Source organism: Cebus imitator, unplaced genomic scaffold, assembly GCF_001604975.1.
Source record: "Cebus imitator isolate Cc_AM_T3 unplaced genomic scaffold, Cebus_imitator-1.0 Scaffold169, whole genome shotgun sequence".
Lineage (NCBI taxonomy): Eukaryota > Metazoa > Chordata > Mammalia > Primates > Cebidae > Cebus > Cebus imitator.
In genome coordinates, this window is record NW_016107484.1 from 1,179,781 (window position 1) to 1,197,109 (window position 17,329).

Genomic DNA, 17,329 nt, shown 5'->3' on the forward strand with positions numbered 1-17,329 from the left:
CAAGGGTCTGGACACAGTAGCTCACGCCTATAATCCCAGCACTGAGGCAGGCAGATCATTTGAAGTCAGGAGTTTAAGACCAGCCTGGCCAACATGGTGAAACCCCATCTCCTAAAGATACAAAAATTAGCTGGGCCTGGTGGCAAGTACCTGTAATGCCAGCTACTCAGGAGACTGAGGCAGGGGAATGGCTTGAACCCAAGAGGCAGAGATTACAGTGAGCCAAGATTGTGCCACTGCACTCCAGCCTGGGCAACAGGGTGAGACACTGTCTCAAAAAATAAATAAATTTTAAAAGGTAGCCAACATTTCTGTAATACTTTCGAAGAGCTGGGCCCCGTTCTGGTCTAAGCACTTTTATATATTAACTCAGTCATCCTGGCTCTAACCCCATGATGTAGGTATCATTATTATCTTCATTTTACAGAGATGTTTCAATAACCTGCCTAAGGTCACACAGTTAGTGAAGAGCAGAGCTGAAGGATCCAGCCAATCTCGCTCTGAAGTCTGTGTATGGAAAGATTCTCTGTCTATAAATGCAAAGAATGGAGTTTGGAAGGAAGCAAACCAGACTGCTGACACTAGTCACATCTGGGGAGGGAAATGCGGGTATGAGCAGGGTACAGGGGATGTTCACATTTTGTTCCGTGTACTTCCGCATTATTTGACTCTTATACAAGAATGTATAACTTGAAAAAAGACAAAAACAAAAAATTAATGCGCCCTCGATTTTAATAAAAATGTACTTAACTACGCCTGGTAATAGCAAAGAAATACTACCTGAGTCATTTTCAAACAAAGGGGAGAATTTTTTAAAATAAGTGTGGGCTCTTCCTTATTACAAAGTAACACAGGCTTACTTTAAGTAAATCTGCTAAGCAACTGTTATCAGAAATTGGCAGAAAGTTCTTTTCCTCCTTTGTATAATTGCCAAGTTAAGAACATGGGCGCTACATCCAAATTGCCTGGGTTTTACCACTGGCTGTGCCACTTACCAGCCAGGTAACCTTGGGTGAGTTACCTAAACTAGTCTGTGCCTCAGCTTTTCATCCATAAAACTGGGATGATAACAGTGACTAACTCACAGGGTGGTTGTGAAGATTTGTTGTTGCTGTTGTTGTTAACTACAGTTAACAAGGTACAATGTTGTAAAGATTAAACAAATGCACATAAAGCTTTTCCAATAGACCCTAGCATAGAGTAGATATTCAATAAATGTTAGCTATCATTATTTTTTACTTTCTGTTAAAAAAGCTTTGTTGCCCAGGCTGGTCTTGGCCTCCAGGATCCTCCTGCCTCAGTCCTACAAAACAGTGGGATTACAGGGGTGAGCCACTGTGCCCAGCCTGTTAGCTATTATCACACAAATATAATAAGCAATGATGGCTTCCAAGACCAATTCCTCTAGGTGTTAAAAAATTTGAAAAACAGTGGTAATAGTATACCAAAATGGCAGCTTTGAATTTTTTATTTTAAAAAAAATTTTATTTTTTATTATTTTTTGAGACAGAGTCTCACTGTGTCACCCAGCCTGGAGTGCAGTGGTGTGATCTTGGCACACTGTAACCTCCGCCTCCTGAGTTCAAGCAATTCTTCTGGCTCAGCCTCCCAAACAGCTGGGACTACAGGTGCACACCATCACGCCTAGCTAATCTTTGTATTTTTAGTAGAGACGGGGTTTCACCATGTTGGCCAGGCTGGTCTCAAACCCCTGACCTCAAGTGATCTACCTGCTTCGCCCTCCAAAAGTGCTGGGATTATAGGCGTAAGCCACTGTGCCTGGCCCATGAAGTATTTTTTAAAAAGATGCTGTCCCCCTTGGCAAATTAATAATTTTAAAATATACTTACCTGGAGAATCTCTCTTTTGTAATAATCCAAAACTTTTTGTTTGAGCCCACTATTACACACAGATTGGAGGCAAACTAGTCTTAACACCTTGATCAATGAGTGCTTTTGGGCAATACAATCCTCAATGTAATTGTTGACCTGGAAATAAAGTAGCATACATATACATATACATATATATATATATACACACGTACGTGTACACACACACACACACACACACACACACAATACCCGGTTTGGGAACTTAAAAGAACTTGATGTTTACTATTATTTTCCCATATATCATATATTATGATATATGAGAAAATCAGTTATTTTTTCACAATCCCTAACCCCTCCCTGAAATAGCTCTCCTAGCCCCAGCCACATACACACCTTGGCTAACACACACACACACACACACACACACACACACACACACGCGCACACACACACACAAAAACACCACCCAAGTAATTAGGCCAAGTCACTGGAGCCCAAGACCACTGAGAATACAATTGGTCACTCCAAATGTCTGTCTGGACCCATCTGTCTCTAAGGACGTGCTTCTGAGAGGCTACCCGATACCTAGTCCATTTCAATAATATCAACAATTTATCTAGCAAAAAGTGTCAGTAATTGTTTAATGTTAGGAATTTTCATAAAGTTAATTTAAAATTTGTTAACGGCCGGGCACGGTGGCTCACGCCTGTAATCCTAGCACTTTGGGAGGCTAAGGTGGGTGGATCACCTGAGGTCAGGAGTTCAAGACCAGCCTGGCCATCATGCTGAAACCCCATCTTTAAAAAAAAAAAAACTTGTTAACAGAGTTAGATATTTAAAGGAATTATATAAGAAACTCTCTCAAAAGAGCAAATATCTTAATTTAAAAATATTTGATTTCAGGGGCTAGGTCTCATCTTGCCATGTATGGCAGAAAGAGTCTTGCACAGAATAACGGTAAATATCTGTTACATTATAAAATCTACACTTGCACATTTTGTATTTGTTTTTAAAAATATTTAGGCGGCTGAGCGCAGAGGCTCATGCCTGTAATCCCAGCACTTTGGGAGGCCAAGACGGGCAGATCACCTGAAGTCAGGAGTTTGAGACCATCCTGGCCAAAATGGTAAAACTCCGTCTCTACTAAAAATACAAAAATTTGCTTATACCCATTACTGGAGATAATTAAAAAAACAAACAAACAAAAAACAAAAATTAGCCAGGCGTGGTGGCACATGCCTGTAATCCCAGCTACTCAGGAGGCTGTGGCAAGAGAATCACTTGAACCTGGGAGGCAGAGGTTGCAGTGAGCCGAGATCGTGCCACCGTACTCCAGCCTGGGCAACAGAGTGAGACTGTCTCAAAAAAAAAAAAAAATTTAGGCAAGGCATGGGAATCAAAGCAGTTGCTTTTCTGGCTATGATCTAATGTTTAATAAGCTTTTAATTACTTGTTAAAGAGGTTTTTTTGTCCACATACCTTATCGGTGTCTATTCCAGACATAAACTCCTGTTCCACGGTTAATTTGTCAAAGAAGTCTTCAGAAGCTAAAATGAATTAATTAGCAAATTTGCAACTTAGAAATTAAATGTTAATTTACTGGAGTGGCATGCTTTTGTACACAGAGCATGGTTCAGAAAATAGACAGGTGGCTGGGCATGGTAGCTCAAACCTGTAATCTCAGAACTTTGAGAGGCTGAGGTGGGTGGGTCACTTCAGGCCAGGAGTTCAAGACCAGCCTGATCAACATGGCCAAACCCAAACCCTCTCCCTTTTTTTGTTCGTTTTTCTTTCTTTTTTTTTTTTTTTAATAGAGATGGGGTGTCACCATGTTAGCCAGGCTGGTCTCGAACTCCTGACCTCAGGTGATCCACCCATCTCGGCCTCCCAAAGTACTGGAATTACAGGCATGAGCCACCACGCCCAGCCAGCCAAACCCCATCTCTACCAAAAATATAAAAATTAGCCAGCTGTGGTGGCACACATCTGTAGTCCCAGCTACTCGGGAGGCTGAGGCGAGAACCACTTGAACCTGGGAGGCAGAGGTTACAGTGAGCTAAGATCATGCCACTGCATTCTAGCCTGGGCAACAGAGCAAGACACTGTTGCAAAAAAATGAAAGAAGAAAGAAAGAAAGAAAGAAAAGAAAGGAAAGAAAAGAAAGAAAAGAAAGGAAAGAAAGGAAAGAAAGGAAAGAAAGAAAGAAAGAAAGAAAGAAAGAAACCAGACATCATGCAAAAAAAGCAAGCAAGCAATAAGTTCAAGTCATCATCTGAAGAAAATCTTCTAGGAAACATGAAAAACCCTAGGCCTCTGTGCTCCTAAGTTACATTGAGATAGAGTTGACAATGGCCTTTCTTGGTATCCTTAGGATTTCAGTATAGACCCCAGAATGAGCGTCAGTATCAATAAAAGCTAATTCCTCAAGAGCATTTCATTTTCATCATTAGGTTCAACCCAATTTCAATTGGTTTCCACTTCTACTAACAGAAAAACAAAGGACTGATTTTCCAATACTGTGTTTTAGTTAGGATTTGAAGTATACTTCATGAAACAATCTCCTACTCAGCTTTTACAGCCCTGTGTTGTAATGAGCAAACTCATGTCTGCTTTAATAGACATCTTCTGAGCTCTTTCAAAATACTCAACATATACTCTCTGTACCAATTCTGCATAGAGTATTCAAGGAAAGAACAACAACAACAACAACAAAAAATCACCCTGGGCCAATTAAGTAATACTTCAAAAAGAAAAAAAGCAGCCAGGCGCAGTTTCATGCCTGTAATCCCAGCACTTTGGGAGGCTGAGGCAGGCGGATCACCTGAGGTCGGGAATTCAAGACCAACCTGACCAACAAGGTGAAACACCATCTCGACCAAAAATACAAAATTAGCTGGGCATGGTGGCGCATGCCTGTAATCCCAGCTACTTGGGAGGCTGAGGCAGGAGAATCGCTTGAACCCAGGAGGCGGAGGTTGCAGTGAGCTGAGATCGCACCACTGCACTCCAGTCTGGGCAACAAGAGTGAAACTGTCTCAAAATAAAAAAGTAAAAGGAAAAAAGCTATATTAAAAAAATTAACCATCTCAAATTATGATGTCAAACTTAACATTTTCTCTTATCTACATTCCAAATATTTTTCATATAAATGATAATGAAAAAAATTGAGTTAACAAATGGAACATTCTTTTTTTTTTTTTTGAAATGGAGTCTTGCTCACCCAGGCTGGAGTGCAGTGATGTAATCTCAGCTCACTGCAACCTCCACCTCCAGGGTTCAAGTGATTCTCATGTCTCAGACTCCTGAGTAGCTGAGACTACAGGCATGTGCCACCATGCCCAGCTAATTTTTGTATTTTTGGTAGAGATGCGGTTTCACCATGTTGCCCAGGCTGGTCTTGAAGTCCTGGACTCAAGTGATCTGCCCGCCTTAGCCTCCCAAAATGCTGGGATTACAGGCGTGAGCCATCATGCCCAGCCAACAAATGGAACATTCTTTTTTTGTTTGTTTGTTGTTTTTTTGAGATGAAGTCTCACTCTGTTGACCAGGCTGGAGTGCAGTGGCATGGTCTCAGCTCACTGCAACCTCTGCCTCCGGGGTTCAAGCGATTCTTCTGCCTCAGCCTCCCTGGTAGCTGGGACTATATACACGCATCACCACGCCTGGCTAATTTTTGTATTTTTAGTAGAGATAGCATTTTGCCATGTTGGCCAGGCTGGTCTCAAACTCCTGACCTCAGGTGATCTCCCCACCTCAGCCTCCCAAAGTGCTGGGATTACAGGTGTGAGCCACCGTGCCCAGCCTGGAACATTCTTAACTATTAACATACGTATACTTAGTTAACACAGGGAATAACACATGGTATTAAGACAGAGCTGACTCTCCCAAGGAAGCATCGTGGTGTTGATGACCTAGGTATAAAACGTTGTGTGTTGCTAGTAGCCCCAGATGGAAACCACCATTACAAAGGATACTCACTAGTGACATCTTTGATCAATTCTGCAATTGAGGTATGGTTTGCCAGCGAGCCCCTTGCTGCCTGCATGTGTGGCAACTGGGAAACAAACTGCTTGATCTCCCCCACAGTCTTCGCGTTGTGTCTTTCCTGAAAGAAACAAGACAGCAGTGCCTCAGGCAGGGAAGATAGTTTATTTATGCATTTATTTATTTTATTTATGTTTTTGAGAGGGAGTCTTGCTCTGTCACCCAGGCTGGAGTGCAGTGGTGCTATCTCGGCTCACTGGAACCTCTCCCTCCAGGATTCAAGTGATTCTCCTGCCCCAGCCTCCTGAGTAGCTGGGATTACAGGTGCCTGCCACCATGCCCAGCTAATTGTTGTACTTTTAGTAGAGATGGGGTTTTACTGTATTGATCAGGCTGGTCTCAAACTCCTGACCTCAAGTGATCCACCCACCTTGGCCTCCCAAAGTGTTAGGATTACAGGTGTGAGCCACCACGCCTGGCTGATATTTTAAGTGCTCTGTTTTTTGTATTGTTCAGAGGATGTTTCATTTATATTAATATGAAAGGCAGAATGGACAACAAATAAATCACGCCAAACACAGCTCCAACATTATAAAGAAAAACAGAAAAGTACATGTCACTGAAATATAGAGCTCATGGTGCCTGTCTCCCAAATTAGCACTTCTTTAGAGAAGCAGATGCCTCAGCGTCTCTCTTCCAGTGTACCAGCTCACACACTGTGTCAGTATTTTGTGGGCATCTGGGTATTGGTGAAAGACGGTATTACATAAATCATACAAATCTCTGAGTAAAAAACCAAGACAAAAAATGTTTAGAGGGTACTATAAAGAGGAAAAGTTTCCTATGTAATAGAAAAAAAAAAAAAAAAAACCACCGTTTTTTCTGTTGAACCTCAGTCTTGTCTTTGGTTTTGAGACAGGGTCTCTCTCTGTCGGTGAGGCTGGAGTGCAATGGCACCCTCACAGCTCACTGCAGCCTCCAACTCCTAGGCTCCCACCTCAGGCTCCCACCTCAGCCTCCCGAGTCGCTGGGATTACAGGCATATGCCACCGTGTCCAGCTAGTTAAAAAAAAAAAAGAAGAAGAAGAAGAAGTTGTTTTGTAGAGATGGTGTCTTGCTGTGTTGCCCAGGCTGGTCCAGAACTTCTGGGCTCAAGTGATCCTCCTGCCTCAGCCTCTGAAAGTGCTGGGATGACAGGCGGGAGCCACCGCGCCCGGCCTGAACCTTAGTCTTGAGTATAGCCTACGAACAAAGCAAACCAGCTTGGTGATGACATTTTTTGGCAAAATGTAATAACTTAAACCAAAAGTAATTTCAGAAATATGAAAATCGATTAATGAATATAATTCCTAAGAAAGATAAAATCTGGAATTACACGGCCAAGTTCCAAGCCAGCCTGGAAAACACAGGGAGACCCCGTCTCTACAAAAAAAAAACCAAAAACCAAAAAACTTAGCCGGGCATGATGGCATGTTCCTATGGTCCCAGCTACTCGGGAGGCTGAGGTGGGAGGATTGCTTGAGCCTGGGAGGTAGCAGCTGTAGTAGACTGTGACTGTACCACTGCCTCCATCCTGGGTGACAGAGTGAGACCCCGTCTCAAAAAAAAAATCTGGAACTACATACTCAATGAAAAATTCATTCTCAAAAACTTCCAATTTATGTTTCTAAAGTCTAAATATTCAGAGTTTACCATCTTGTTGAATTCCCATGTTTCACAAAGGAGCCTGGGCAAAAATAAACTAGTGAATCGGCAAGAGGAGGCAGAAAGGTGATAATTAAGTCAATTTAAAAGCCCTGGGTTGCTGGGGATTTCAGTCTCATTATCACTCACCACACGTGCTGGGGTCCCCTGCCACAGTCACACTGGCTAAACTTGAGTTTGCAGCATGAACCACAAGTTCTATTAGAGAGGAACTGTTATTTATAGTACTGATGGCTTCCTTTTAAGCGAGGTAGGAAATAATTTAAAAGATGATAAAGCAAATGTTGATGATGGAAGTCTGTAAACTGCGAACACTTGTGCCTCCACCTACCCCCCACGCAAAAAGAGCTTTACACCACATGGGTGTGAGAAAGTTTAAAATGAAAGAAAACCTTGGATCTTCCAATACGGAATTTGTAGTCACTGAAGATGAGTGAAGTTGCACCAAAGCCCGGCTTAATGGCTCCATATTTTTGGAGCTTTTATTCATTCCCCTCTGGGATGGGCATCTACATGAGACCTAGAGTTTCAGAATGACACCCCAAACTTGCCTCACCTCGAATGCTGCAGAGATGATCTTTGCTTTCTTGCTGAGCACAGAGCCCACTGCATTGAAGTTCTTATCTCGGATCTCAGCATAGAGCTCCTCTGCAGAATTCAGCTGCAGCTTCTTTGCTTCTGTGGGGAGGTCCTTACCACCATCGCCCTGTTTCTTAGGTGCAAATTTCTCTGGGGGTAATTTCACATAACCTGAAAGGCAATGGAAGGGAATAAGCACCTGTGTGCAATGACTGGAAGAACCAACCAAGCGCCCAAGCACAAAACAATTTCCAGCTCAGGAGACAATGTAAGGGCAAACGACACAAAGCTCTGAGCTTTCGATTTTCCATGATCAAAGTACAGGAAGTAGTGACTCGAATATTGACACCACAGTTCTAATTATCTTTGACGCATTTATGTAAACCACATGCAGCAATGTCCACTTCCTGAACTTATTCAGAGAGTAGGTCACTTTTCCACTCTGAAAGCTTACAAGGATCTCCCTAGTGTCTCTTTGCGTTTTTTCAAATTGTGGATCATGTTCCATTAGTGGATCATGAAATTAAGCTGGTGGGTTGCAAGTAGCATCTTAAAAACAAAAAGAAAACAACAGTACCCAAAATAGCACAGAGCAGAAAATACAAAAGCTGATCACATGACATTAGAGAAGCTAGTGGTGGCTTCAGGTTTTTTTTTAAATAAAGCTTTTGTTTCAGTTTCACATGCACATACATATACATGTATATATGTACTGGGTCATGATGTAAAATATATTACTCACTGATTCTCACTCTATCTCATGATATAAAATATATTTCTCACATATTTCTCCAGAATAGCATGGTATCCACTTCCTCTGCGAAGCAACCTTAATCCCCTTCTCTCCACTCTGCTCCTGCCAAGCCAAGTGAGTCTTTATTTCCCTGGAACACCCCACATGTGCTCATGAACTGCTGATGGCATGGAGCTGATGTAACTCTGCAGTAAAGCAATTTGGCAACACATACCAAGTGCCTTTCACCCCAAAATCCTGCATCAGGGAATCCAGGGAAAGAAAATCATCTGATATATAAAAAAAATCTTACGTATGCTGGGCATGGTGGCTCACGCCTCTAACCCCAGCACTTTGAGAGGCTAAAGTGGGAGGATCTCTTTATATTTTATTTTATTTTATTTATTTGAGACGAAGTCTTGCTCTGTCACCTTGCCTAATTTTTATATTTTTAGTAGTGACAGGGTTTCACCATGTTGGCCAGGCTGGTCTTGAACTCCAAACCTCAGGTGATCCGCCCACCTCAGGCTACCAAAGTGCTGGGATTACAGGCACGAGCCACCACACCCGGCCACTTTTTTTTTTTTTTTAACTGAGACAGAGTCTCGCTCTGTCACCCAGGCCGGAGTGCAGTGGTGTGATCTCGGCTCACTGCAACCTTGGCCTCCCAGGTTCAAGCGGTTCTTCTGCCTCAGCCTCCTGAGTAGCTGGGATTGCAGGTGCACGCCACCACGTCTGGCTAATTTTTGTATTTTTAGTAGAAACGGGTTTCGCCATATTGGCCAGGGTGGTCTCAAATTCCTGACCTCAAGTGATCTATCTGCTTCAGCCTCCCAAAGTTCTGCGATCAGAGGTTTGAGCCATCACACCTGGCCTGGGAGGATCTCTTGAACCTAGTTCAAGACCAGCTGGGGAAACATAGGGAGACCCTGTCTCTATAAAAACTTGAAAAGTTAGCTGGGCCTGGTGGAGCATTCCTACAGTCCCAGCTGCTTGGGAGGCCGAGGTGGAAGGACTGCTTGAGCCAAAAAGGTCAAGGCAATAGTGGGGTATGATCACGCCACTGTTCTCTAGCCTGGGCGGCAGAGTGAGATCCTGTCTCAAAAACAACAACATTGGCTGGGCACGGTGGCTCACACCTGTAATCCCAGCAATTTGGGAGGCTGAGGAGGGTAAACTGCTTGAGCTTAAGAGTTCAAGACCAGTCTGGATGACATGGTGAAAGCTGTCTCTATTAAAAACAAATAAACAAAAAATAAAAACTCCACTTATGTATATAGATGTTTTTATAATGACACACACAGGAAAAAACCTAAAATGCCCAACATTAGAGGAATGACTCTGTCAACTAGGGTTTAAATGTACTGTGGATTTTTTTTTTTTTTTTGGTGAGACGGAGGAGTTTCACTCTTGTTGCCCAGGCTGGAGTGCAATGGCATGATCTCAGCTCACTGCAACCTCTGCCTCCTGGGTTCAAGCAATTCTCCTGCCTTAGTCTCCTAAGTAGGTGAGATTACAGGTGCGCACCACCACCTGTAAAAATTAGCGCCCGGCTAATTTTTGTTTGTATTTAGTAGAGACAGGGTTTCACCATGTTGGTCAGGGTGGTCTCGAACTCCTGACCTCCGGTGAACTGCCTGCCTTGGCCTCCCAAAGTGCTGGGATTACAAGCGTGAGCCATTGTGCCCAATCTATATTGTGGATTTTAATGAATGCATATACTAGGAAAATGCTCATTAGCTTACCAAATCAAAACTCAGGTTTGAAACTATTTGTACAACCTGATTCCATTTTTCATTCATTAAAATAAACTACACAAGGGGAAAAAAAGACAGTAAGGAAATACGCCACAGAATTAACAGTGGTTTTCCCAAGGTTTGAGGCCATAGGTCCACAGGGTAGGGCTGGAAGATAATAAGGGATCTATGTTTTCTTCTATTTTTCCAACTTTTTTCTTAATCAATGTTTGACTTATATTACAAAAAAACTTGCTACAAGGAGACTGGGAATTTAAACACACTGTCTTAGAAAACTCCCTCCGACCTACCTCTCACCTGTCCTACACAGCTGTCTCCTGGGCCAACTCCCAGTCTCCTTTCCCCTGCGCCATTCCCCATCCCCAACTGCTGAGCACTCCGTTCATGCCTTCCTGGGTGGCACACACTCTGGGACCACCCCATTTCTCTCATTTCCACCCACGACCCAGCAGAGGGCTCTCCTGAAATGAATTCCTCTGTCAATAAATAGAGTTTTACAAAGTAGTAGCCATTTTTTTGACAAATAACAATAATAATAAAAAGACTTTTTACAATCTTATAAAAGACCTTAAGGAGGCGTGTGTAGAAACACCTGTTCATGTCTCTCTCTCCATTCCCTCACCCAGGTCATGCATTCCTTCATTCTTGTGGTAAATTGCACATCATACAAAAATTACCACTTTGTTTTACAATGAATGATCCAGTAGCATTTAGTACATATACAACATGGTAGGACCACAGCCAGTCTCTAGTTCCAGAGTTTTTTTAACCCAAAGGGAAGCCCTATAGCCAGTAAGTAGTCACCCCCCATCTCCTTCCTGCAGTCCTGGCAACCATGGGTCTGTTTTCCCTCTGAATTTTAGGCCTATCTTTTTTTTTAATATTTTTTCAATTTTTCACCTTGTTTTTTTTTTTTTTTTTTTTTTTTTGAGACAGAGTCTCACTCTGTCGCCCAGGCTGGAGTGTAGTGGCATGATCTTGGCTCACTGCAACTTCTGCCTCCTGAGTTCAAGTGATTCTCATGCTTCACCCTCCTGAGTAGCTGGTACTCCAGGTATGTGCCATGAAATCCAGCTACGTGTCTGTGTGTGTGTGTGTGTGTGTGTGTGTGTGTGTGTGCGCGTGTGTGTGCGCGCGTCTGCCTCAAACTCCTGACCTCAAGTGATCTGCCTGCCTTGGCCTCCCAAAGTGCTAGAGTTACAGGCGTGAGCCACCGTGCCCAGCCCCATCTTCCTTACACATGCCTCCCCTTGGGCCTTTCCTTGGACTCCTGTGACTTCATTCAGGATGGCAATAGAGGCCGGGGACTATGCAGATGAGGGAAGAAGGCAGGCTGAGACAGGTGTGGGGTCTGCGGTGAGGCAGGGAGCTCTGGATACTGGGTCTCAGCCACCCACCCAGTGGGAGCATGGCCTCTTGCCAGTGCTTCCAGTATTTTTCAAGTTATGGCAAAATTCAGGATTATTACTTAAAATGTAACACATTAAAGCTGACAGAAAGTATCATGTGAGCCAAGACCAACCAAACCAAAATGCTTGTGACTCTCACCAAATACCCCACCAAGCCCAAGCTCTGGCCAGCCACCCAAGTCTTCCATCGAGTGGCCTCAACCTCCTATACCAGCCGTTTCTCTACAATATTTCCCCAGTCGTGCGCTCCGCTCAAGCACGCTGCTTGACTCATCCTGACTTTGTGTGATGCCGCCTGCCCCCGCCCCAGGACCCCCGTCTGAACTCTCTGCTTCCTTCCAAACCTAGCACAAACGCCACTGCTCCCACAGCCTTCCTCAGCTACTGCCGGCCGCACGGATGTGTGCATCCCATACGCCAGTGCCCTCTGTGGGAGACAGGTTGCCTCGGCTCACAAGGGACAAAGACAGGCCTGGTAAACTGATAAACTGCTGCCAACTCTTGTGTCACTGACAACCGCAGTTTGCTCAGAGGTCACTGAATCCCAGTGTCTGAAAGTCAAAGTCAGTACTTTTGTTGTTTCAAGGTAAAGCAATCAGCTTTCTGGAAACCGACCCTTTGGAGGCATGATCTGATTAGTCCGCCTCCAGTTATTTCCCTTTCTTATGATATTCTCAGTTATTTTTTTATATATTATAAATATAGTTTGGAACACAAATACATACACATACAAACATATAATAATTTCTAATTGAAATAAGCATGCCTATGCAGCTTTTTATGTTCCACAATTATTATTTTGATGTTTCCATAATTTCTTTGTTTTTTGAGACAAAGTGTCGCTCTGTCGCCCAGGCTGTAGGACAGTGGTGCTATCTCGGCTTACTGCAACCTCTGCCTCCAGGTTCAAGCAATTCTCCCACCTCAGCCTCCCAAGTAGCTGGGATTACAGGCACACACCACCATGCCCGGCTAGTTTTTTGTATTTTTAGTAGCGACGGGTCTCACCATGTTGGCCAGGCTGGTCTCAAATTACTGACCTCAAGTAATCCACCTGCCTTGGCCACCCAAAGTGCTGGGATTACAGGTGTAAGCCACCATGCCCTGCTGGTTCCATAATATTTAATAACGTACTCCACCACTGAGATTGTTTGGGAAATTCTGGTAAGAAATGGAAATTGAAATTTTTTTTTTTTTTTTGAGGTGGAGTCTCACTCTGTTGCCCAGGCTGGAGTGCAGTGGTGCCATCTCGGATCACCACAACCTCTGCCTCCAGGGTTCAAGCGATTCTCCTGCCTCAGCCTCCCAAGTAACTGGGACTACAGGTACACGCCACCATGCCTGGCTAATTTTTATTATTTTTCATAAAGACGGGGTTTCGCTATGTTGACCAGCTGGTCTCAAACTCCCAACCTCATGATCTGCCTACCTTGGCCTCCCAAAGTGCTGGGATTACAGGCGTGTGCCACCACGCCCAGTCTGGAAATTGAAATTTTTATGCAAATCTCACTGATCCCCTTTTTTGGGATGATTCCTCAAAGGATGTTCTTAGGCTTTGGGTTTTTTGAGCCAAGGGTTAGAAAAGTTTTATATGTTGCCAAATGGTTTACAATAAGGTCTGTATTAATCTACACTTTGAAATCATCATTAAAATTGGATCTCTGACTTCAAATACGCTTAAGTGTCCAATATACACAGTAGCCTCCACAAAAGATATTATTCTCATATTACCTATTAGTGGAAACAGACATCACGTACTTACTGTTCTGAATGCCATAAATTTCATCAATGAGTCCTTCATATGTCAGCTGAGTGGCAAGGGGCGTTAATAAATCCACATTCCGATCAAGCAACAAGAGATTATCAAAAACAGGAAATATTGAATTCTGGCTTCCTGTAAACTCTCTCTTCATCCTGATCATCATATTGGCCACTTGCTGGAAACAAAACATTGGATGAGGTGGGGCCTCCTGGGAGCCAGCAGATTATAAAATTCGTCCAAAACCAGAAAGACAATCAAAAAAGTAAAAATGGAGAAAACTGTGGAAGAGTGCACTGCTAAGAAATAAGCAGCTCTAGAAAAGCTGGCACCCATCCCGACACTGGCGCCAAGGGAGCTGCCATTTGCCAATGAGGCATAAAATCAGGTCAGTCTATTCTTGGGATTTGCAGTAGTTATGTTCTATGAAGTCACTGTAAACACTAAATTAGCGAAGATGGGACCACTGTTCCTGGGGGAAATGCAGAGTTAGGTTCCTGTGAGCCTCTGGTCTCAACGTTTTTGTCAAATGATCAACGCAGAACCCAGTTTTATATGTGTTTCTGCTTAAAGATGCCTGACTTAACATCATTGTTATGATTCACCTTGAACTCACAGTCCCAGCTCTGTGGCTTGTGCCTGAACGAAGCGTCTGTGACACATGTAATGTCTCTGCCAGGCACATCACAGCCTTCTTGTGCTCAGGACACCAGACTGCACCTCAGCCCTACGACTGGGGGCCATTTTAAACAGTGAAATCACCAAAAAATGTACAAATGTGTGAAAAACATGACAGTGAGACTGTGAAAAGGACACTTGCTGGCAGTCTGAGAGCTGAAATGGGAAAGTGGAGTGTCACCCAGCCTCAGATGGGAACATGCGCAGTTGGTTACTCAAACTCACCACTGTGCCCACCCATAAAGCACCCGGAATACTGACGTGGAGGGTTATAAGTGCATTTTAATGAGGAGGTAAATTCATGAGTATTCATAAATAATTAGGATCAACTGAATTTGTGTGTAAGGAGATTCCTGTTCCTGCTCCCTTTTGGGGTGTGAAGGGCCCCTCCTTTGCCAAGAGAAAGCAGCCGGATCTCACCCGAGCGCATTCTCCTTTCCCGAAGATCTGGGGGATCGTTCCGTACAGAGCTTGGAGGGTCATCAGCCCCTTGGCTGCGTGGTACAGGCTCGTCTGGTCGCCCTCCAGGTAGCACTCCTGTGAGGGGAAATGCCAATTACTGCCAGGCCACAGGGGCCTCCTAGGGGCCCCTCTCTGTTCCTGGGGCTGGGGTACAGCAACAGATAATAAAATCATTTCCAGTTATTTCACCCTGTGCCAGGAAAGCTGGGGACTCAAGTTCATTTTCCAAATTGCTGCCTGCCAGTCTAGGCCCTAAGGCTGGCAGCCCCAAGGGTGGGTACAGCCGTGGAAGCACCTTTCCTGGGCAGAGCTGCGGCTTCTGGAAGAAAACTGTTCACCCGGCATGCCAGCTCTTCTGAATCAGCTCTTGAATAAAAGACTGTAGAACACGGAATTATACTGAGACATGGGGTCCTATTCACTGGTGAGTTTAAACTCTGGCAGGACATGCTGGGAGAGCCACATGCTAATGCCCAGAAATGCAAAAGACCACAGGACAGATACTGCATTGTTCTTACAAAGGATGAGGCGGATTTTCACGACAAGTGACAAGCGAAAGCCACAATCTCTTGAGAAATGAAAAGAACAAGTTGAACAACCTTGAATATAATCTCAGTTCATAAAATATATATATTTTTGCATTGAAAAAAGGACCTCCAAAATACATACAAAACCACCTGGGAAGACTGGGTGCACTGGCTCATGGCTGTAATCGCAGCACTTTGGGAGGCTGAGGCAGGTGGATCACCTGATGTCAGGAGTTCGAGACCAGCTGGACCAACATGGCGAAATCAGATCTCTACTAAAAATACAAACACTAGCCAGGCTTGGTGGCGTGTGCCTGTAATCCCAGCTACGCAGGAGGCTGAGGTGGGAGAATCACTGGAGCCCGGGAGGCAGTTTGCAGTGCGCCGAGACTGAGATTGCGCCACTGCACTCCAGGCTGGGTGACAAAGTGATAATCCAAAAAAAGACAGAACAAGGGTGTTCATGTGGATGTGCCACTGGACCCCTCACACACTGCTGCTGGCAGTACAAACGGTACAGCTTCAGTGCAGGAGTTTGGCAGCTCCTCAAAATGTTCAATGTAGAGTTGCCATATGAGTCAGCAATTCTACTCCTAGGTATAGCCACACTAAATGAAAATATACATGAAAATATAAATGAAAAAAACTTTTCTCAAAAATATCATGACAGCCAAACAGTGGAAACAACCCATCAGGTGTCCATCAACTGATGAATGATATCATTACAATGCAATGCTATTCAGCAACAAAAAGGAATGAAGCCCTGACACAGACTACAACCTGGATGAACCCTGAAAACATGACACGAAGTAAAGATGCCACACACGAAGGACCACATACGTATTATATGATTTCATTTCCAAGAAATCTCCAGCATAAGTTCAAAACCAGCCTGGGTAACATAGTGAGATGCTGTCTCTCCAAAAAATAAAAATTGAAATAAAAGAAATTTTTAAAAAATTAGCCAGGTGTGGTGGCACATGCCTGTAGTTTCAGCTAATCAAAAGGCTGAGGCTAGTGGATCGCTCAAGCCTAGAGGTCAAGGCTGCAGTGAGGTATGATCACATCACTGCACTCCAGCCTGGGCAAAAGAGTGAGACTCTGTTTCAAAAAAAAGAAAAAGAAAACTGCAGAATAGGCAAATTCATACAGACTGAACTAGACTAGTGCCTGCCAGAGGCTGGGGGAAGGAAGGATAGGGATGAACTACTACCAGGCATGGACTTCTTTTTGGGGTAGTTAAAATATGCCACACTTAGACCGTGGTGATAGCTGCACAGCTTTGTGAATACACTAAAAACCATGTATTCTCACCATCAAGGAGACAATTTCATGGTATTGTGAGTTTTTTTTTTTTTTCCTTTTTGAGATAGTCTTCCTCTGTCACCCAAGCTGGAGTGCAGTGCCACAATCTTGGCTCACTGCAACCTCTGCCTCCTGGGTTCAAGTGATTCTCCTGCCTCAGCCTCCTGAGCAGCTGGGATTATAAGCACCCACCACTATACCCGGCTAATCTTTGCATTTTTAGTAGAGACGGGGTTTCGCCATGTGGCCCAGGCTGGTCTCAAACTCCTGACCTCAGGTGATCCACTCGCCTCAGCCTCCTAAAGTGCTGGGATTATAGGCGTGAGCCAATGCGCCCAGCCAGTACTGTGAGTTATAATAAAGCTATTATTTAAAAATTTAACTACTTTTAATGGGAAATGTCTACATGATAAAAGACACTATAAACAAAGATAAAAGACAAGTCCGACTGGGAAGATACTTGCAGCTTTTATAACCCATAATGATCAACATCCGGAATATACAAAGAATGACCCAAAAAGAAAAAAAGGGCAAAGAAAATGAACAATTTGCTGAAGAGAAAATCTTTTTTTTTTTTTTTTTTTGAGACGGAGTTTCGCT

General features: G+C 43.8%; 1 protein-coding gene across 1 annotated transcript in view; it reads right to left on the bottom strand.

Annotated features, from left to right (window-relative positions):
* Positions 1 to 17,329, bottom strand: part of VPS33A (VPS33A core subunit of CORVET and HOPS complexes) — a 30,837-nt gene that overhangs the window by 5,118 nt on the left and 8,390 nt on the right. The window contains exons 6-11 of the mRNA XM_017544309.2: positions 14,856 to 14,972; positions 13,761 to 13,935; positions 8,077 to 8,270; positions 5,811 to 5,937; positions 3,312 to 3,379; positions 1,851 to 1,988 (exon numbers count right to left, since the gene is read on the bottom strand). Coding sequence (XP_017399798.2) covers positions 1,851 to 1,988; positions 3,312 to 3,379; positions 5,811 to 5,937; positions 8,077 to 8,270; positions 13,761 to 13,935; positions 14,856 to 14,972 — 819 coding nt within the window. The remainder of the gene's footprint in view (positions 1 to 1,850; positions 1,989 to 3,311; positions 3,380 to 5,810; positions 5,938 to 8,076; positions 8,271 to 13,760; positions 13,936 to 14,855; positions 14,973 to 17,329) is intronic.